Source organism: Calonectris borealis, chromosome 1 (genome assembly GCF_964195595.1).
Source record: "Calonectris borealis chromosome 1, bCalBor7.hap1.2, whole genome shotgun sequence".
Taxonomy (NCBI): domain Eukaryota; kingdom Metazoa; phylum Chordata; class Aves; order Procellariiformes; family Procellariidae; genus Calonectris; species Calonectris borealis.
In genome coordinates this window covers 121,954,298-121,976,417 of record NC_134312.1, presented here as the reverse complement: position 1 = coordinate 121,976,417, position 22,120 = coordinate 121,954,298, and the positions used below count along the sequence as shown (strand labels likewise).

Genomic DNA, 22,120 nt, shown 5'->3' with positions numbered 1-22,120 from the left:
GCTTTCGAAGAAAGGAGAGGGGGAGAAAAAAAAAATACAAAAACAGTTGTTTGAAAGCAGAATGAAGAATCTTGGAGGAAAATTATTATTTCTGTAGCTACTTAAAGTGTCACGGCGTTTACAGGTGAGTCAGGAGTAGTGTTTCCCCAGCATCTGAAAAGCTGGAAAGGCAGCGCAGGTATTATCTAACAAATGCCAACGCAGTTCCTCAAAATCTCCGAGTTTCATTTGATGATGCTTCTTAAAATTTTCAAGAGCTTTCAGGTCTCAATCCAGCTATAGTACTGAGTTAAGAAAGTTAATCAGAATCAGCTGTGCAAAATAGTCCTTTTGAGTATCAAAAACCAACCAAACAAAAAACCCACCCTCTTGTTCCAATATAAAAATACAGTGAGACACCAGCAACAGAAATATTCCCTCTCTCTCCCCTTCCTGGCTTTAATTTGGATCTCACCCATGGAGCCATATATACTGCTGAGTATCTTAGAAAAATCGGTACCTGTGCAGTAATTGATTTTGCTTCTGTAATCATACATATAATTAAGTCTCCTTGTCTTTTCTGTGTGCTAGCCTCTGCTGAAAGAAAGCGGGCTAAATCTTAAAGACCAAACAAGGTTATAAACTGAGCTACGCAGAAATGCATAGTAAACAATTTGATGAACGTTTAGACGTTAAGAAGAGTCTCTGCGGTTTGTAGCTCATGGTGAAAGGCTGGGGAGGGGAGGCACAGCAAAAATGGCATAAGTCAATCACTAGTTTCTTAAGTATGACTATTAAAAAAAAATCTAAGTTTAAAAATGCTTAACAAAAATGTCTCTAAATTAAATTTTATTATGCATTCACATTTAGCGTATGCATCAGTTTATATTCAGGATTCAGCGATCAACTTAACAAAACGTGTGCTAGGAGTAATGGTCAGGAGTAGGTCCAAGGGCCTAATCTTCTGACTTGTGCAAGTAGTGACACCAAAGTCCAAACACCAACAGAGATGATAAATATCCATAGGAGATTTTCCCCGATTACTTCATAAACTCTGGATCACATCCTAGTTGCATGAGGAAGACAAACCAAACCTGACCTACAAAGGTCACACTGCTTTCAGATTTTAGTAGGGTATCTAAACCGTGGTTTGTAATTTCATTTTGTTTTTAAATACGCCACAGGCTTAATCCTGCATACCCTGCACACTCCCAACTTGCATGAATTTAAATATGGATTTTGAATAAATAATGCAGTACCTAGTACGTGTCTCAGCCTTATCTGTTACTTTTTGCAGAATCCTCATTTTACGTTGTGCGTGCAGTTTGTTTTCCCTCATTTTAGCATTGAGAATACGGCTCTGGTTTTCTACGACGAGGGGTATTTAGAAACAGCCCTAAGCTGCATGCTAAAGGATTACTGTTTTGTAAACAGGTGCTCCACAAAAGCAAACAGGCTCATCAGTTGCTTAAGACTATGCTTCTAACTCCTGTAAAGCCTTCTTGAAGAAAGGGATTCATCTTTCAGGGGAATTTGAAACCAACGGACTAGGAATACACTACACTGGACATAATTTAGGTGAAATAATCCCCTTTAACAGGGTTTTTTGTTTGCTTGTTTGTTGGTTGGTTTTTTATTCTCTTCAGATTAAGGAAAAAATTGCTCCCTGGCAGCAGTGGAGTTAAAACTATTTGCAACGATATCACCAGGAGTTATCCTCAGGCACTCTTTTAATGTCAGGCAGAGAAATGATCAAATACTCCTGTGTCCAGAACACATACTACTCCGTTCATCACAGATTAACCCTTTAAAAACAAAATATGGTTCAAAAATCCTTGGGGACATGTTCTGGCATAAGTAAAAAGCTGTAAAAATTTGGCAGGGCATCACAAGGCTGCACCAGCTCAAGCCAGCGCAGTCACACACAGGACCCCTTCAGCCAGGTGTACTGGCCTCAGGGCTGTGCTGTCTGGGGATCACACTCGGATGTCACCGTGCCAGGTGCCGGGGAAGCAAGAGGAGGCATCAATAATGCTTCAGTGCTAAGCAAAAGTACATCTTATCTTCAGAGCACCCACGTCTGTCTTCATCATTGCTGAGTAAGACTCACACACCGGATGAAACGAGTTTGAGTTTCTTGCTAGAGAGGAATCGCTACCTTGTGATAATAAGGCTGCTCATTTCCTGAAGATTTCCGATCTAGAAGAACATGGTAATTCTACAAATGCGTTACAGTCTATCTGGCTCAACAAGTTAACACATGGGACTTGCACAAGGGGAAGTCTTTTCAAATATGTCGCTACCATATATGCTTGGAACCATTATTGAAAGTTTGATGTCCATGCCATTTTAATTAACAGTTTTGAAACAACAACAAAAAAAAACCCCAAAGTCACACACATTACGGACTATTTACCTGCTAATGCTTCCTTTCGTTGAAGCTGCTCCTGCATTACAAAAGCGTAATAAAAATCCCCATACTGGTAAGAACTAGTAAACATTTTTCTTCATTTGCATAAACAAGAAAACCCAAACAAATAAAAAGGCCGAGGATTGTCCCTGGCCAAGAACAGGTTAACTAGTGTCAAACTATGCTCAAGATCTCTTGAAAACGTATTTGTCTTTCAGGCAAACAATACTGTTAAAGTAATGCGAATGCTTCGCTTTAAAAATGTGCTTTTTCAATTCACAGAGAACAGTAGTGTAAAAATAAATCATCCACGAAGCATATTCTGATTTTTAATTTTATCTCTCGATAGATCAGTTGCTTCAAAATCCCTTAACAAGCAAGGAAAAAAAAAGTTACACATTTTAAAGATTGTCGATTGTATAGACCAAATGTTGCTAACCCATGGAAAGATTTATGGGCGACTTCTGTCATGGCCTGAAAACACTGGATTCTATTGACATGAAGTCAGTATCTTTGTAGTAGTCTACAAGGTTGGTAAGGCATTTCACTGCTTTCTCGCACCTTGCTTTTCTCTGGCAAAAACAGCTGTGATCACTCAGCAGGTCCTAAAGAACTAAGTCACAGAAAAGGAACAGATTTTATATTTCCAGGTGACAAGAATGAACAAATAACATGATTTGGGCAATCACTTAAAAGCACATTAGTGCCAATTTCACTACACTTTACACTGGATGATCAAGTTACTTTAGGACTTAAAAATTAAACAACCCAAAACCTATTTGAAGGAGGTTAGCAAGCCAAGGGCGGGGGTGGGGGGAAGGAATCCACACTGAGTTTGAGTTTCGCAAAACCAACCTGTTCAGCTACACTGAACAGTAAAAGAGCAAAGTGTATTCAGCACGAGGCTCATGATTTGATCATTTGCACTCTACAATTAAACCTGCATTTTTCATGGATATGCTCTGTTTTTAGGAGGTGGTGAGAGTTTGAATTTATTATCAGGAAACGAAAACATTTCACTTAATTGTTTAACATGCGATATTTTCATGAGGGAATGAAGGTTAGTTACATTTCCAACAGGATTTCAAAACTACATTTTGCCTATTCAACTCTAAAAACTAAGCTGAATATAAGGCTGAAAGGTTTAAAAGACTAATCAAAGTAACAGAAGTCAGAAAGACAATAACAATACAGCACCTAAAAATGGGTAATTCACACATTTTTGACATTTATGTCTTGCATAGACAAATACTTATTCATTTTTTTCCTCCCAAGATGACTCAGCTTCAGAAAATAAATCTTAAATCAACTTTAATTACAATTAAATGCATGTGTTCCAATTTTTCAAAATACCAGGGTGTTTTGGGTTTTTGTTTGTTTGTTTTAAGTGCTACAAGTCTTACGGTTTTATGAAACTATCATCCCTTGGAAAGGCTTTGTTTCATCTTTTGGCCTGTCAAGTTCATAAAGTCAGGAAGCTGAACTGCCTTCTAATTCATTTTCCATGTGATTAGAGAAACAAATAGATATATTATTCATGCGTTAAGTCTTTGTGGCCCTACTCCACCAGAATACCCATAAACCTGAAGCTACTTTTAAAGCACAGGAACTGGGAACCCTAATTCCTCAGTGTAGGTCTGCCTTCTGGCCATATTTTGAACATCAAAACGGTATGTAGTGCACACCAAGTCAACATGAAATCCTGCCCTTCTAAGCCCTTCACCCATACCCTGGTTTCCACTAGAAGAAAACCTAGGTATGTAGGCAAGATAAAGTTGGAGGGCTCTCCAAAAGGTTCCTAACAGTGATCCGGGACCAGAACAAGGAACCAATTCTCTCGCAGGTAAATGCAGCCGGACAGGCAGCCTTATGGAGTTTCCCTGAGGTCAGCAGGACTCCACTTTGACCCAATATCCAGATCTAGGAAACTCTCTGCAGAGCCAGAGCCATGCCTGTCGATTCTAAATGTTTTTCAACGTGATTATTTCTCTGCAACAGTCATTTAAAAATATATCCTGATCAATTTGGAATTGATTTACTAAAATGCAATGTTTCTAAAGTCAAAGAACAACAGGAAATTGCCTTGCCTGTTACAGAAATCTTGGAAAAATTGGACTGAGAACCCTGTTTTGGGTTAATGATCTAGATTACGTTGAAAAAAATTTAAAAGTTTCAATAATCATAATTTCAGAAGAACTACAGTGATTTTAAAAACCAATTAGTTCTATTGCATATGAACATGACTTTAATTGGGGGCGGGGGGGGGGGAATTATACATGGGTTTAAAGTTAGGTCCCCTATAAATACTTTTTAACTTTAACAAAGTAAACATGTACCTTTCCTGAATAGTGATGCTTTGCTTAAACCAGCAATCTTTCTTAAACAGCAAAAAAGGAAAGACACCATTTTTTTTTTTCCAAATCGTGAAAAGAACAAGCACTTCTGTGCAGTTCATACCCGCTACAGAGTTCTCACTGAATTAAAAGATAAGGTGTGAATTCCGTATGTTAAACAATACCTTTGATTACATTGGTAAAGCCTTTTCAGTTTTAGCAATTCACATCCCTATGTTTTTATGTTTCTAATTTGACAGTAAAACTATTCCATCTTCCCCCTTTCACAGTAAATTCTGTCAACTTCACTTCCCAGGTATTGATAAACTAGCTGAAGACAAGGTCGCAAACGTTTCAGAAGAATGAAACTTTGGCTGCACGTAAGGTGGGGGGAGTAAAAAAAGCTAACCAGGTAACGGTTCCTTTCTGAAAAATAAACTTTCAGAAGTTTGCAAACCCTGATGCCTGGTTGTTTCCAACTGGGTTCCAAGTGGCACACAAACTACATTTTCCTGAATCCTCTTCCAGCCAGCTGTATAGATATTAAATTGTTTTACATACTCTCTCTCTTTTTAAGATCTCAGTTCTCATAGTTTTGAAGTGTGGGCAAATGCCCGTTGCCACATTACCTCCAACCACAGAAGTTTTTTGCCCATTTTGGCTTACCCTTCCCTTCACTGCTGGCTACTTGTTACCCCAACAGATCTGCCGGCTGAGCTGCTTCCTAGATTACCTCAAAGCAGGCTGGGGAAGGCTCTGCTGGTAGATCTGAGGCAGCAACTGGTCAGGGAGGAAAAGGAGATCCTGAGAAATGGCCTGTTCCTCCAGCACAGGTTGATTTGGAAAAACACATATTTGTCCATAGGCCTGTACACACTGAGAAGTAGACTATTCATCTGCCTACGTGCTAGAAGTACAAGGATTAACGCACTATTAAATATGAACAAGGGTAGCTGAATAAAAACCCCAAACAAACCAACGAATATAAGCTACTATATAATGGAAACTGTGGGGGTGATGAAGCACTTACGGAGTTAAATCAAAAACAAAAGAAAAATACAAAATCTGTGTCTCGGTTCTAGTCATCTCAGGTATCCTTTGTAGGAGCAGTAGGTTGAATGTTTCCAAACGAGCATAATTTGTACACGATATCTGTCTTTTTAAGTGTTTTGGGGTCAAACTGGATTTGACAATAGCCTTTGAGACAGTTATGCTATGTCAAAGCTTTCCTAATTGAATCTTTCATTATTCGTTTACTATGCTCTTTAACAAACATGGCACATTAGTTAGAAGAAAACAAATTCTTTAGAAATTACCACTTCAGCTGGAGTGGATCATTACAGCATTTGAACTAAGAAGCAAGATCCTCAGCCAGGAACAAGCGAAAGCCATAGCAGAAGCATCATCTGTGCTGAGTAAAACCCAACGCCAATTCTTCAAAATAGCTACTAGTCATTGAAAACTAGTATTATTTTCCATGTATGTATGCCAATGCTACTGACGTTTCTTTCTGAAGTTATTCTTCATACCAACTTATACTTGCCTTGGAAGACAATCTTTAAAGATCAGCTTCCAACCATTTAAGCATGTCAAAAAGCACACACGTTAATCCTACTGAAATCAATGTGACCTAAGCACATGCCTGAGTGTTTTGTGAAGCAGAAATTAAGTATTCAATTAAATATTTGCATCTGTCAAAGGACTTTGTTCAAATACAATGTCTAAAGATTCTAAAAGCTAACATCTTTTCCCCTGTCACGTTAGAAATGTGATTTGGTCTAAAACAGAAGGAAGTTCTGGCTTTGATCTAACCCAACATTGTGACAAATGGACAGGGGGAAAAGAGGACATTGATCTTACCATGAGACTCTTGGAGTCTGCTATTTGTACTTAACAACGGGAAATACAAAGTTCCAAAAGCAAGTGTTCATGTATAGACAGACACAGACTCCAAACTTTGGGAAAAAAAGAAATGAACAGTTACCACAAAAAAAAAAGGCATTTTCATCACTAGCTCTTAGTTTTTAAATGACACACAAGGATTTTCTACTCTAATAAAGCCTGCTGTATATTCTGGTAGTAACCTTCAGATTTGAAGAAATTTTATGTAAATCCATAAGTTATATTTCTTTTTGTATTAGGGGAAAATATTTCAAATGCAATAAAATAGCAGAGTGATAGCAGAATTCGTGACTGTACAGTAGGCAACTTTTCATTTTTCAGATTCAGATGTACAAACTATAAACTGTTAAATTTCTCTAATAACTGGAAAAGCTGTGGGTATTTGAATTTACTTACCTGAATACTCATTTAGCAAATATCTTCAGATACAATTCTAGATACAGAGTTAATGTAATTTGAATATTAGTTTACACATAATATAAATCAATGTTTGACAATATCAAAATCCCATCAAACAGTGGGCCCTTCTTATGCTATTATCAAATATAGTATATCACTGTGGGATAGCTGAGAATCATAGAATGCTAGCGTAGGATTGTTTATTAAATTTGGTCAGTTTTCAGACCTTCCAAATAGGAATACTAAACATTTATTTTTCCCCTCTGGAAATTCTTTTTTTTTTTTTTTTTTTTCCTCCTGCTTAATACAGTTGTCATCCCAATTCCTAGTGAATTTATAAAAATATTTTTTTATCCAATAACCCCGGCAAGGTAAAAATAGGAGTTTTTATAGCAAATGATAAACAGGCTCACGGACTATGAGAGAAACTAAACTTATTTAAAATTGCCATACATTCGCTACTGAATCACACATCAACATTTTCTTTTTATGTGTGTTGCTGTCCACCTCAGACTAGCAGTTTTTAAGGTGCAGAAGCATCTTTCAAATATATGCATCTAACTTAATGATCAAGTTCCACACACTAGTGTCACATGCTTTAAATTTACATCACCTGCCCATCAAGAGCTGTGTTAAATAACAGCACTAATTGAAACTGCATAATTCTTTAGAAATTGCAGCACTTCCAATTCATGGAACAACGGGGTGCTTATGTGGTTCTTTATATTACTAGATATAATTTTCTGAAATAAGAAAAGGAAAAGAAATGAAAAAACACATTTGAAAGAAGTTGCTGCACCTGCAAAAACACTCTTTAAGCTTACTATGAAATACAAAAAAGTGCACCCTTCTATATCTACATATAAAACATATTAGAAATAAAACTTGTGTAAAATGTTTGCTGTGCAAACTATAAAAACAGTCAGTCAGTCCATTCTTTTTCCTAAACATTTTGTCACACTCTCTTGCTTCCTACTGCAGAGAATCGCTGTTATCCAAGACCAGCCCACTGATATTTGTTGTTGAGAGATCTCCTCCATCATCTTCACCGCTGTCTACTGACTCATCCTCACTTTGCCCTGCCATCATAACTTGCTGAACAGCCAAAGTAGCACCATCGGATGACAAAGACTGGAGACTGTCTACATTCATGTTGACTGGAGCTGTAATTGTGACAACAGCACCTGGAGAAGCACAATCGTAGTACTTTAGCAACTTTCTTGGCTTCTAATTTTAAGTAATACATATTTATACATAACAGAGTTTGTTTCTAATCAACAGGAAGAAAACCTAAGGAACTAAATTAAAATAAAAGCTACATAGGCTGTCAAACACTTAAATATCAGGAAACAGCAGAATTAAGTTGGCCAGGAATCTTAAATTTAGCTGTGTTATGGACACCCATTACAGCAATTCTCCAATCAAATCATCACAAGACCATTTCTGCAAAGTATTCCAGCTTAATTCATTGCAAAAAAAAAAAAAGAGAGTGTTCATAGAGATTCAAAGTGACTTAAATGGATGTTGTCAGATCCAGCGGAGGCTAAGGGAAAAGTTGCTACAAACTGGAAAGAAATAAAGCAGCAGGCGGCAGGACAGAAAGGATGGTCCTGAGATTAAAGCAGTTATTTATCTTTCTTAAATTGAGTCTATTTGTTTGATCTGATGCTAAGGAAGTTACTTCACTCAAAGTCTTTGGAGGCTCTATTACATTTCTCTGCTTCTCAATGTTCAACTTGAAACACATGAGGCATATATAGAATTGCAGATGCTCAGTCCCTCTAGCAATAATGAAAGGAACGTGAACAGGATGGGGAGTCATGAAACTGAAACTGCGGTCCGATACTGCTAATCAAACAGAATGCTGCTGATGTGCATACACATACTGAGAGAATGTAGTTGCACATCTAACCTTTGTTCTGCTGTTTCACAACTTCTGAAACAAAAGCAAGAGCCTCTCAACATAAATTCCAACAGAATACCCCGCCAAAACACAGAAAATTTTTAAAGATGGAAAAATTGACACATTTGTTATGTTTTTCCAGATTAAAAACATCTATACTGAAATATCAAGAAGTCCCCCTCCCCCTGAAAGGCATGAAAACCCTTCATTTCCCTGTTACAGAGGAACTAACTTTATTATCTGTGATTTAGCCAGTTCTCCTTACCATCTGACATCGTGAGCTCGTTAGATTGCTGCTGAGCAACTCCTGAGGCAATGGAGTCAGGCCAGAACCTCTGAACCGGTCGGTTCTGAGCTGTTTTCTTCTTTGTTTTTGGAGTTTCAGAACAACTGGAATCCAGCATTGGCTGAAGAATTCGCCTTCTAGCATTGATAAACCTAAACACAATCAAAGGCAAGAAGTACTTATGACCAGTTGGCTATAAATTCTCTCTCGCTCAGATTGACAAAGTATGCAGTGGGGAAAAAAAAATTAGGAGTATAAAATCTTCCCCCTACCGGTTTGGCTTGACATTCTTTTTAATGTGTAAAACTGCTCCTAGAACACTGGCACCCTTTGATTTTGGCAAACTAGCTAAGAAAGTACTTCTATCATTTTGCTGCTAGCAGCATTTTTTCTCCCACCTCAGAAGGGGAAATTCTCCAGACAGCATGACAGATGTACATTTCAAGATCTTATTAAAAACTAAGCACCAGAAAACTTGCTGACAACACAGCTCACAAAGCTGATACTCGTCTCATTAGGGTTCACCTGAAACCTAGCCCCTGCCTAACCTAGTTTGTTTGGTCTGGCTTCGTTTACTTCCTTAAGCTCCTGAATTACTTATTTTATGAGCTCCCTGGCTTTCCAAGGTCTGGTTCCTGATCCAGGAGACAATAGCAAACACATTTTTCAGATCTTTCCCAATTCCTTTTCGTTCCCTGATTTTCACTTATTTACTTTAGCATGCTAATTGCTGCCCTTCCCCTTTCTGCTAGCGAACAAGAAACTTAAACCATGTCTCACTCAGCTACCAGCAGTTAACTGAATCAGTTTCAACGTAGCTAGCTGCGGCAACGAGCTGTGACTGAGGATAGCATCCCTTGCTAAGTCTGACAAAACACATCCAGGACCCATCTTTACCTGCAATGGAAGGAAGTAGGGTGCAGCTGGCACGTTTACATAGTCAGATCCCAGTACCACAGAGCTCCGTTACCACCATGTCACACAGGCATAGTTACACTGTTCCACCTTTGGAACCAGCGTACTGCCACTAACTTGAGTATTTCCCCACTGGGCCCCTCTGCAGCCATGCAGCCAGTGTCATATTTAAAATCTGAAGAAGATCCCTGTTGGACTTAGCTGCAGTAATTTTAAAACCAATACCACAAGCAGAATAGAATGCATGTCAGCACCCTCGCTCCTCTCTTCTGCAGGGGCAGGTGTATTATCTTAAACCTCTAGTGATGATAAGGCATGTTAAAACATGTTGAACCATGAACTAGAGTAGTTGAGGTACTCACACTCCCCATTCGGACATCACTGCTCAGAGGATAGCATCCTTTGATACAAGAGCAGAATGAATATCTGTTGACAGTAACTTCTTAAACATTTGCAACCATGATTACCAGAGAACACTTTTCAGATATTCAGGTCACTAAATGCCTTTAAACTTCAAATTTCTTTACTTGCAGAAGAGACATGAGAGTACTTCCATCTCTTTCAGCAATAGAACAGAATGTAATTCCTTCATGTTGCAAAGTTTTCTGGAGTCCTTATATAATTTAAATGGCACCAGTATTATTATACCTTACTACAAAAATAATATGCTTATGTATCAGTGCATAATTCTTGTATTTTTATACATATTTTGTAACATATGCAGAACAGTAAGTTCAACTCCAGGTGTCCAAGTTATACTCTTAACAATTTCTCTATGTTGTAAGCATGTGGAGACAATAACAGACATTAAGTGAGAGTTTTCGCTCTTACCAATTGTTAACCTGGAGTAGTGTCAGATTTGTTTGTGCTGCAATCTGTTTCTTCTCATCTTCTGTTGGATATGGATGCTAAATGGGACAAAAAAGCAAACAAAAAAAGCATAAGCTTGTTTCATCTCCTCATCAAAAATAAGGACTCCTTTATTACAACTGATTAAAGCTGCTAGATTAAGACCATCTGACTTGTTAAAAAACAAACTTTAGAAACCTCACAAACTTTTACAGATAAAAATCATTTAACAAAGAGTGCTTTACTACACAAAACTGATGTTATCCTTGAAAGTGTATATGATACCGTTAAACTCCTGATGTGTAATTCAGAAGAAAAAGCTTCTCATGACTGACAGTCTTTATTAAACAGCGTGATGCCTGGGCAACACAGCATGTGATAAGATTTGATTAGTTATGCTGTCTAAAGGCAATGTCATATGAGAGTACTGACAAGCATTTTCTAGTTAAATAAAGCTACTCTGAACTAAACGGATGGAGAGAGTGTACGTAACATAAGAAGCGTACATGCAGTTTCTCTGTGTTATTTGTCTGTTGTAAAATAGTTGTAAAAGACTAAATATCAATCAACCAAACATTGTGATATAACTTGAGACCCATTTATCCTTTTAGGATAAGTATTCACGCAAAGAAAAGACATTCTACTGAAAGCACAAGTAGATAGTAACACACTTGGTATGCATTAGAAGGATTGTTGGAAAGAAGATAAAGCCAGAAAATTTGGAATTCTTCTCTACAAAAAAAACCCACAAAACACAGATGGAACTATTTTTCCTTGTGCCATGAACCAGGGTGTAGAGAGCATTAAGTTCTCAACACAATGAAATGAAGAAAGATCCCTTTTAACAATGTTTATTGACATCATGAGGTACAAATGTAACATACTTATTAAAATAATAATAAAATCAACCGACATTAGACTGTGGAACTACTCCAAATGACTTCAGGGAAAACTGAACTGAGATTATACAAACGACAACAGAATAAATTCACCTTTTTTATGAAGCAAAATCATAAGAGACCGCATAAAAGAGTTACATAAAAACCTGTGACTCCTGATCATGTTCAGTCCTTACCCCTATGTGCTGAAAAAGCCATGACCTCATCACATTTGTAGCGTGCTTGGGAAGAACTCCTCTTTTATTTTTTGATGAGCCATCATCTTGATGCAAGATGCCTAGATCTTGGTTTAATTGCAACTGAAGCTGCACATATAATTTTAGAAGAAATAAGGCAGTTAACATAATAATAGCAGTATTCTGTATCAATATATGAATAACTCATTTATAGAAGGAATGAAAAGAAATTAGGCTTGAGGCATGCTGATTATAAAAAGCTACTTTATTTGCTAGGGAAGACTTACATTAGCAGCTCTCCTACAATAGCATTCCAAAATGTCTTTATCCAAGGAAAATTCTGTATCAGATTTCTGTAGTTTTCACATTTTACGTGACTTCTGTTTAAGAATTACAGCTGTTATCAGGCTGTGTACGTGATCTTGTGACAACAGCCAAATGCTGATTTACTATAGTTTAGAATAAAATCCACCCATGTAGCACTTCAGGTTAATGATCCTCTGTACTAATCTACACTACCCTAGGGACCCGATTGCCTTGTCACCCTGTGTAGTCATTTGCACATGTAAAGAGCAATTGAAAAACACAATGCTGAATATACTCACTGTGTGCAAACATAAACAACTATGGAAGCTGTAAAATAGTACTGATTTAAGACTTAAACGAAGCACTTAAAGTAAAATTAATTATTACGCTAGAGTTGCAAACAAAGATGCTAAAGGTCCTGCTAAATAAATGCATCTAAATTCTCAAAAAGCAAGAAAATATATATATGGTACTCTTAATTCACTTTATAAGGCTCTTACTATTTTCCTAAAGGTTCATAGTTATTTCTCACTTTTGCTTTCTTTTTCACTTCCTATGGATACATCAAATCATTTGTACATGGGTTATCTAAACATTAGGGAATACATTTTTAGATGCTTACGCAGAGATAAGAAGAAACAGCATATAAATTGCATATGAGATTATATTTCAGACAATTATAACTGAAATAATTCTAAATCAGGTTTTTTTAGACAATACGGAGCTATTTCTTCAAGCCAGTCATTATGTCTATGTCCTGTATGAAACAAGTTTTAAATGAGGTTTAAGCTATCAAACTAGAACAAATATATATTTGGAGCATACTCTTATTTCCAAAATAATGCTTTACATGCTAAATAATCCGTTTGTATACAGAGGCCTCATAATGAACTTTCAATAGCTCTCCCCCAGTATTTTCCCCTTAACTCCACAGCATTCTGAAACACTGAAAACGAAGAACTTGAAGAAGGATTTCCTATGGGAGACAAGGAATACAGGTCCAAACCTATGCATAGGTGGGTTTGGAGATTCCTATTAACATCAAGAGTCGTCACAGATATATATACAGAAGGTCAAGTCCTTTTTTTGTTTATTTTTTCATCAGAGGTATAAAAAGCATTTTTCTTCAAAAACACTTCAGTTTAGGAGAGTAATTTTACACATTTCTTTCTGAAAGGTATCTGAGGACAGAACTGCATGCATTCTAGGGAAGAATACGGGCAAGTACATACATGTTACTGCCAATAAAAAGAAGATAAGAATACTCTAAGCATACTTTTCCAGTTGGAAGGTCAGAAGAAGGAAGAAGAGAAGACAGTGAGTCAGTGACTACCAACAGATGGAGATGGTAGGTCCTCATTCACATTTTTAACTGACTCTGGATTCCTGGAAGATTTGATTTACCACTTCCCGCTCCAAGAGAAAGCTAGCAAGGTTTTCCGTAACTGAAGACGTCTAGTTTTCATGTTTCCTTTTCCTTAGTTGTTTTTTTTGAGTTCTCCAGATCCAACTCTAAAAAGCCTCCCCAAAAAAGAGTGCTGGCCCTTATTTTTTAGGGTATGATATAATGAGCCCAATGTGAGGATCTCCCATAGTCTCAACTGAGTATTTTGAAGGTTTTATGCCAAAATGCTTCTCAACATACGTAAGTTCTGAAATACATACAGTTTCACAGTACTAGTGGTTGCCATCATGATAAAAAGTCAGATTTCTGACAACAGCAGTGGGGCACCATAATGCAATATAGTAAATCTATCCAGCCATAAACCTAGTTCAACAATTAGAAAAGTTTTAATCATTGAAAAAACGTCTATTTGATTCAGAGGATTTTTTGGTTTGCTTTGGTGGGTGTTGGTTTGTTTGTTTGTAGGGTTTGGGTTTGTTTTTTTTTTTTTTAAATCCATGTACCTATACTTTTCTGTCATCAGTAAAAAAAAGATATTTAACAGGTAGGAACTATGATGACCTGTCTTGCCAAGGGAGATCTGTCTAGGACCTTATGCCATGTTATACAACTTGTAACTCCTATAGCAGTGCTTGCATTAGTTTTACATTAGTGACTATGTGTGTGTACAAGAGCTCATTCTGACAGCATGTCAAATTTAAACCAAAACTCTTAAAACCAGTGAGATCTATTTGAACGCAGAATACTATTCCGTGAAGCCCATGAAACAAACCTGAGAGTTCTGGATACGAATAGTCCCAGGTGACAGTGCTTGTGTCACCACTTGACCTTGTGGAGTGACCACAGTGACTGGCTGATACACTGTCCCCCCTTAAAACAGAACACCAACAAAAATTATAGGTAAGTAAAAGCCCTTCAAATATTATTCTCTTTAAACACACAAACACAACAGCACTGCAGACCATGCAACAGTTTTGATAATATATCAACTATTCTTTTCTAGTAAGTATGTAAGATATGCTCTCTGCTACACTAAAATTTTTTCATCCACAAAAACCTGTACGAAATTTGATTACATTTCCCTGTATTTTAGACATTCCAAATCTATTTTCAAAGGAAAATGCCATGACTATCAGGTTATAAAATAGCTCATCGTTTTGTTTTAACTGAGCTAACTCTTCAGCCAACAAGGATCACAACACCAAAATCACACCTATGTGTATTGACTGGTTAGGGCAGTCAGCTGGGTGACACCTAGGTATTTGGGTCAACTAAGGTGACAGGATGTTGGTGAATGCATAGGGGGTCCTAGGCACCAAAGCCACAAAGCCCATATTGTGTCTCAGGATAACCTCTCTGCAAGTATATGCTGTAGGAGCAGACTACATTGCTTTGTTGCATTTGTAGTCAAGGCTTTTTTTTCCTGTTTGTTTGTTTTAAAACCTTGCTTAGAAGCAAAATAAAACATTTCAGTTAAAATGTCATCTCCATACAATAGTAGAACAACTTGGACATCAAGGATTTCACAGACTTGTAGGAGTGGTTCCAAACTCTATAGAGCATGATTCAGCTAGCAAGTGCAGTATTTTAGGTAATGCATATTTTTGTCAAACAGAATTCTTTTTTTGAAGGAAAAAAAAAAAAGAAAGAGTAAAACACCCCAGTCTCTGAAATGTCTTTTAACAAAAGTAGCGTTGCACAGAAAGATCTCTTAATATTATATATACGTAACCTCCACTCACATACGCATACTCAGTACACATATAAATTAAATGAACATTCAGAAACCAGTAAGGGACTTGACTGTATTATAATAACTTTTCAGGTATTAGAGTTAAAACACATTTTTAAAAGTATTCATGTATTTTTTGTAACAACTATAAAAGAAACCAAAATGAAGAGCAAGGTACCAGTTTTTCTTTACTGTGTCATACCTGCTACTGTTGCCATAGTTACATTTCCCTGCTGCAATGCTGATGCTGGCACCATAATCCCTTGGGGACTGAGTGTGCCTGCAATGGCACTTGGAATTTGCTAGAAAAATAAAACAATTAGTTGCTTGTATTTTTTAAAGATTTTTTTTTTTTAAGGAGATAAAGCATGCTTGTGTAATTTTGGCTCTAAAAATACATTTGGAGTTCAATCACAGCATTAACTTCAAAGAGAAAAAGACTTCATTAGAGGTTCATCATTACCTACATTAACTTTCTCATTATCACCAACTGTTACCTTTGAAAACCCTCATGAAAGCAACTGTTAGAAAAGACATAAAACTATCTTGAGAAATTTTAGGGAGAGAAATGGTTCTAGGTGTACAAATATTAAGAGAAACAGTTTCCAAAAGCACAAGGGGAAAAGGACAGATGAAATGGACCCTTGATGCTCTTATTACAAGCATCAAAGCTTTAGAATTTTAGTTATTACCTTAATTCCTTCAATTTCAAAATAATGTATTAAGTACTCAAGATGCCCAGAATGTTTTATTCTGCTCAGGATAGTTCTTACTGAACCCTGACCATGCAAACTCTTAGATATTCCTTAATATGTATGAATAATCTCTATTGTTACCAAATACAAAATTCAGTCCCTCCTGTCTCTACAGAAGACTGTAACAGACATACAAAAACCACCTTTTAGAAGTTGTTTTTGTCTGATTTTAGACTCTCCTTTTCACACTTCCAGACACCAAAACCTAAGTAAGGAGTCCAGACAGTGAAGTTTAAAAGTCATTGAGGATTTTCAGAATATGTAGGATCAGACACATTAGTAAGTCAGAGAAGGACCATCCCCTAAGACAAGATATCTAGTCGGTACTCGGATGGCAGGGCTCACTTTCCAGCATCTAACAGCAGAAGCATCAACCATAACGTACTAACTGTTGTTAATTAACTGTTGTCAATTTACTACAAAAAATTGTATTTAGGTAATGTCAACAACATATAAACTGAAGTTCACATGTATAGAAATGGGTACTGTTCATAACTATACAGTCACCCCAGGTGACATGCAATGGCATACATCTCAAATATTGCAAAATAATCCATCAGACATTGTCTACTTGTTCCAGAATACAGACTGTGTATAAAAAGCGTCAGTCATCTCAATATTTTAATGAAGCACACTAGACTAAAGAGACCTTCGTAACAAGAAATTTTTTTTCTTCTCCTTTGTTTATTGTTTCCTCCTTCCAACAAAATAGCAAATCCAGGCTACTCTGAGTATCTCCATTTTCTGAACTCAGGGAAAAATCATAAAAGGAAGACAGACAAAAAAAGTGACTCTATGTTCTGACACATTTCAATAAATTTGTCCATCAAGCAGTGGCACACAGGTGTGCACAAAAAAAAATACAGCTCTTTCTACTCTTAAGAATCTATTTTGAGGAAGTGAAAGAAACTGCAGAAACTCTGATTGTAAACTAATAGCAACAGAAGTGTAGTTATAACTTCCTAAAGAAATCTAAGCAAAAATACACTTAACTGTATTTGAAACATACCTGAGATTGCACAGGTGAATAAGGACTTCCAGGCTCTCCACTTAATAGAGTTTCACTGTTCATTTTTGTCTTCAGGCAGGCAATGTAACGACTACAGAAATCCTTGCAGAGTTCATTAACCTTTTCTAGCTCAAGCAGATGGATACGTAGAACTTGGATTGCTTTTACCATCTGGGGAGAGAATTGGAAAAAAATTTAGAAACAAAATAACCATTAATTTAAAAAATATTTAACGTGAGATTTAAGCAAACACTACTTTCCAGTAACAAAGACCATCCAATTAAAGCAGAGTTACTAATTGCTAAGTGCTGACTAGAGTTCTCTAGCTCTGACCATTATGCTCCTGAAATGTGAAAGGAACATGTTTACACACAAAATCTGTATCCTTCCACTGCAGAAGTAAACTACAATACAGAGGAAACAAAACACGACAATAATATAATCTTTGTCTCTGTCACATGTGACACATTAGGTAGACAGAGCATAGTTAAGGTGTACACGGAGCACAGAATGAGCCTACATGTCCATGTGTTTTTATCCCCATCATTCAACTCTGGGTTGTACACCACACAAGACCGAAAGTGAAGGAAAGTAATTCCATCCACACCTGTTATTTGGAAAGCGTGGCTGGAACAGCCTTGGTAAGCAACAGTTGTCTTGAGCTACATATCAGAAATATCAGGTTCAGTTCCACATTACACCCTCACCCAAGAAAACCAAAAGTGTCCAGATGAATTTGAGATACACTGAGAAGACCCTTCTGCGACTTAGCATAAATTTGCCACACAGATTGCTAGGGAGGGCGAAAGGTACAGGAAATGCCACCTCACCTATAACAAAAACACAATACCTTTTATTTTTCTATAAAATTAGACTAAATAGGTCCCGAAGTTTGTCACATTGTTTAACAAAGCTTAAAGTAATGAAACAGTTCTTCAGTCCTAGAGCTTTGAAGCTCCTCTGCAATTGTATGTCAAAGATTAACAACTCTGGGGTAAAATCTTGTAAGAACTTTCAGGTGAGGAGACTGTTTCTGAAATATAAACCATTAAATACAAAGCACTAAGTCCAGTAACAAATCCACGTTTAAACAAAAATTGGAAGTACGGGAGATATGTATGTGACAAGAATACTTATCATGCTTATTGCGAGAAAAAGATTCGTAAGCTTGTATAGCTAATGGTATTACATACTGCATAAAAATAGTTTAGGTGATTGTAAAGGGTCATAGCAGAAGATCAAAAGCTAAAACCAAATCCAGATGGTCTAAGTTTTCATGAAGCAGTAGGAAATCCAGGACATTCAAATATGTACATAACACATTGGCAAAGTAATTACTTACTTTATTTTTTATACAGCGTGCTATGCCAGATCTCCAAGAAAAATATCCTTCAGTTTTATGAAATGGAATAGGTTATAATTTCGAAACATAGTGCAGAGCTTGATTTTAGCATTATTTTGAAAAATTTGCCCTATATGAAGGGTCGGTCATTTAGCTGGCCAGAGCACTGAATCCAATGACCAGAAATGATAGCTTCTAAGTAATCCACGTATTACTTCTAACTAAAGAAGCCAACTGGGAGCTGAAGTTGCCTTTCTTCAAAGCACCCGAGGGAGATGAAGGCAGGCAAACTCCTGTGTGTACTCCCCTCTCCACCATGACAACTTTAGCTTTCATTGTGACAGATCTTTTCCCTGTTTTTTCAGTAGAAGGTATTCCAGTTGTATGACACTCACCCAGTGTAGAAAATTCTATATTAAAATAAACAAGAGAAAAAAAATGAAGTGATAACAAAAAAGGGAATCTTACCCCTTCTCAGGGTTAAAAAGAAAAAAAAACATATATCTTTAAAAGCACAGCTGCAGAAAAATCTGAGCTATAGACTTGAGGCAGTTGATCCAAATTAAAATCCGGTAACTCTTACGACCTATGACACCAAAAGCCTTTGAAATAGTAAGTGCAATGGCCCAGCACTGAGGTATATAAAACAGCAATCTTCTAAAACAGCCCTCAGCAATGGTTGGTGTTTAAACTGTGTTTAAGTACCTTTAAACACAACCAAGTTAAACTATGCAAATTTAACTAGATTTTAGCACAAAACAAAGGTCATCTATGTTTAAAGATATTCTGCTCCTTTCAGAATTATTAACGAATGTTCTGTAATACTGCAATAGCCAAAGAGTTTCAGAAACAAAAAAACTTAAATTATAAAATTCTTCATGTGTGGCAGACCAACACAGAGCACATATTAGTGAATGCCTTGAACATTCAGCTAAAACTGAGGTAACAAAAATATGCCTTTGGGCATATAATATTTGACTGTATTAGTGATTAGTTTTGCTCAGTCAGGAGGGTTTTTTTTTCTTAAACCGTTACCCATATTTATATTACTTATTTATCAGCATTTGTTTGGAGGAAAAATAAAAGTTCTTTCTTCAGCTTAGATTCAGTTTCAAATTCATGGTTGATACTTGAAGTGAAAATTCAATTAAACTAAAAATTAACCATAAACCAAGAATTAGTAACACTATCCAGGTTCCTGCAGAGCCACACACAGTCTCACTACTCTTACAGGAAGCTGTGCTACTGTGGCTAGGAAGGCAAACAAAACTTTGTAAATATGCTATGCCTGTCACCAGGACTTACTTACTCATTTACAACTACACTACTGTGGTCATATGGCTCCCGCTCTCTTGCAGCATGGGTGGACCAAACTTATATTTGTTGGCAGAAGTTCACTTTTTCCTTGAAACTGAAAAAATCAAGAACTCCTGATAAAATCACCCATGTTGAACAAAGGTCATACAAAGAAATGCTTCCGGACATATCACAGCAGCAGTAATATTTCATTCCTATGTTCTTAAAAGGCACATCTTCAAAATCTACAACCACCGTGTTTTTGTTATTTAGTGCTACTGAGTAGAATATGCCACAGAACAATGAATTTTTATAACCCACTTGATTCAGCCTTTTCAGCTGTAGAAATAAACCTGAGCATCGTTTCAAAGAAATGCACAAAGTCAGAAGTAACCATGAGATGTATGTATATTGTTGAAACTGTTGCAAATAAAGATAATGGTAAACTATTAAGCAGAGAAAGAAAGATTATTGAAAAACTTCCAGTTCTTGCTAAAACTGCTATCCAAAGCATATTCACAGATAAATATATCATATAATAAATTTGGAGACATCTTTAGCCCTAAAAATGCTTTAGATTGTGCCTGCGTCCTGACTTTTCAGTGCCTCAAGCACATCGTGCAAAGGGCACAAAACACACTATGCACTACCTTACTCAAAATCCACAGCTCACCTTGTTTATCTAAAACATATACCCACAATTTTTTTACGGATTTCAGGGCACATAACATAAGCCTATAGCAAATACATATGTGGACAACATATGTGAAAGAATCTCTATATACTGACAAGTAATCTTCTCACTCAAATGATTCTTCTCATTTGCAAAAAAACAATTAAAATATGTACATTCACAGCTCACCTACCTTCCTGCGCAAATCCTCTGGGGCAATTTAGGTCTTCAGAGGAAGAACACAAACTCTGGGAGAGGGGGTATTTTGTTTTCATTTGTTTTGATTTGATAACCTCTCTCCCCTATTTTGAGCCCCCAGCTATGAGACATAGCTAGGAAAGGTATGACTAGAGGTTCATGAGACAGTTCTGCACATTACAATCGTAAGAACACTCTTCAGAAATGCAATAGCGTGGATGTTTACTCAAGAATATTCAAACAACATCAGCTGGCTTCACCACCACCACAACTTTTCCTGACACAACTAAAAATTCTATAGGATAGTCTTTGAGAAGAGGGTACTGAACCAAAAATCCTTACCCCAAACGAAACAAAAAACTCGGGGGTCTTCAAAAAAGGCAGTGTCCTGTTCAAATACAAAAGTGAGAGTATATTTAACAGTCCATGTTTTGTATTGTTCCTAGACTTGATAAAGCCATAAGTAACCCGCTCTGACTTCACAGCTGACCCTACTTTGTGCAGGAAGTTGGACTACAGACCTCTTGAGCTTGTAATCCAACCTGAATCATCCTATGGTCCTATGAATGTGGGGAAATTAAAAAAGCCACCCATATACAGGAAAAGTTTACTCTGAACAGAAGCTATAGAAGAGGTAGGAACCATCTTGAGGTAACATGATGTTTCTGCAATGGCTGGGTTAACAGTAAGCAACAAAGAAGTGTTAAGTACTGAATGTCTTAAGACATAATGTAACCTGGGAAAGCTCTAGAAATTATCTGCAAACATTCATGCCGAACAACTTCTCAGACATGGAGGAACCTGTCCATGTAAGTCCTAAGCACACAAGGATACTAATGGAGAAAAAAAAAGAGAAGTTGGTTCATTGGTTCATTCCAAGATCTGTTTTACCTGTGAAAATGAGATAGCGATGTCAAAGGGTAAGGGGCAAAGGGTAAGCAGCTCCAACAGATGATACTCCATGTTATGGGGATACAGCTGAGTACACTTGCAGAAAGAAGTACATGTACTTGGGAACCTCTGGCTAGCAATACAGACCACCAAGATCTGCTTCTTAACAGCAAACACATCTCTTCTGGTACTGATGCTTGATATAATAAGCACTAAGGTGGATGCAAAGTAACAATCCAAAAAGATAAGGAGGAAGTTAAAGCTCCAGGAAAGAAAGCACACTTTCAGTTTAGTAAGTAAAACACGAGCACAACCTTCAGCCTTCCACTTCCTTCCCACAGGGACTAGGCTTTGAAAAGGGGAAGTCTGCAGGACTTCTTGCAGCTAATCAGCACTTATATCAAGTTCAGAGAAGATCAATGGAGACACGGACAGCACGAGTGACAAAGAATCAAAAAAGAG

At 37.0% G+C, this 22,120-nt stretch overlaps 1 protein-coding gene across 12 annotated transcripts in view; it reads right to left on the bottom strand.

The window, feature by feature from the left end:
* Window positions 1-991: 991 nt before the first annotated feature.
* The window catches only part of PKNOX1 (PBX/knotted 1 homeobox 1), a 47,956-nt gene continuing 26,827 nt past the window's right edge, over window positions 992-22,120 (bottom strand). For 4 of the 12 annotated variants that reach the window (XM_075173245.1, XM_075173221.1, XM_075173227.1 and 1 more), the window contains exons 6-13: window positions 18,996-19,010; window positions 17,259-17,429; window positions 15,697-15,796; window positions 14,535-14,632; window positions 12,052-12,180; window positions 10,959-11,035; window positions 9,192-9,364; window positions 992-8,207 (exon numbers count right to left, since the gene is read on the bottom strand). In XM_075173245.1, coding sequence (XP_075029346.1) covers window positions 7,996-8,207; window positions 9,192-9,364; window positions 10,959-11,035; window positions 12,052-12,180; window positions 14,535-14,632; window positions 15,697-15,796; window positions 17,259-17,429; window positions 18,996-19,010 — 975 coding nt within the window. In that variant the 3' untranslated portion in view covers window positions 992-7,995. Of the gene's footprint in view, window positions 8,208-9,191; window positions 9,365-10,958; window positions 11,036-12,051; window positions 12,181-14,534; window positions 14,633-15,696; window positions 15,797-17,258; window positions 17,430-17,865; window positions 18,078-18,866; window positions 18,969-18,995; window positions 19,011-21,109; window positions 21,156-22,120 lie in introns of those variants that run through there. The other 8 variants (XM_075173273.1, XM_075173255.1, XM_075173264.1 and 5 more) reach the window with 6 other exon arrangements.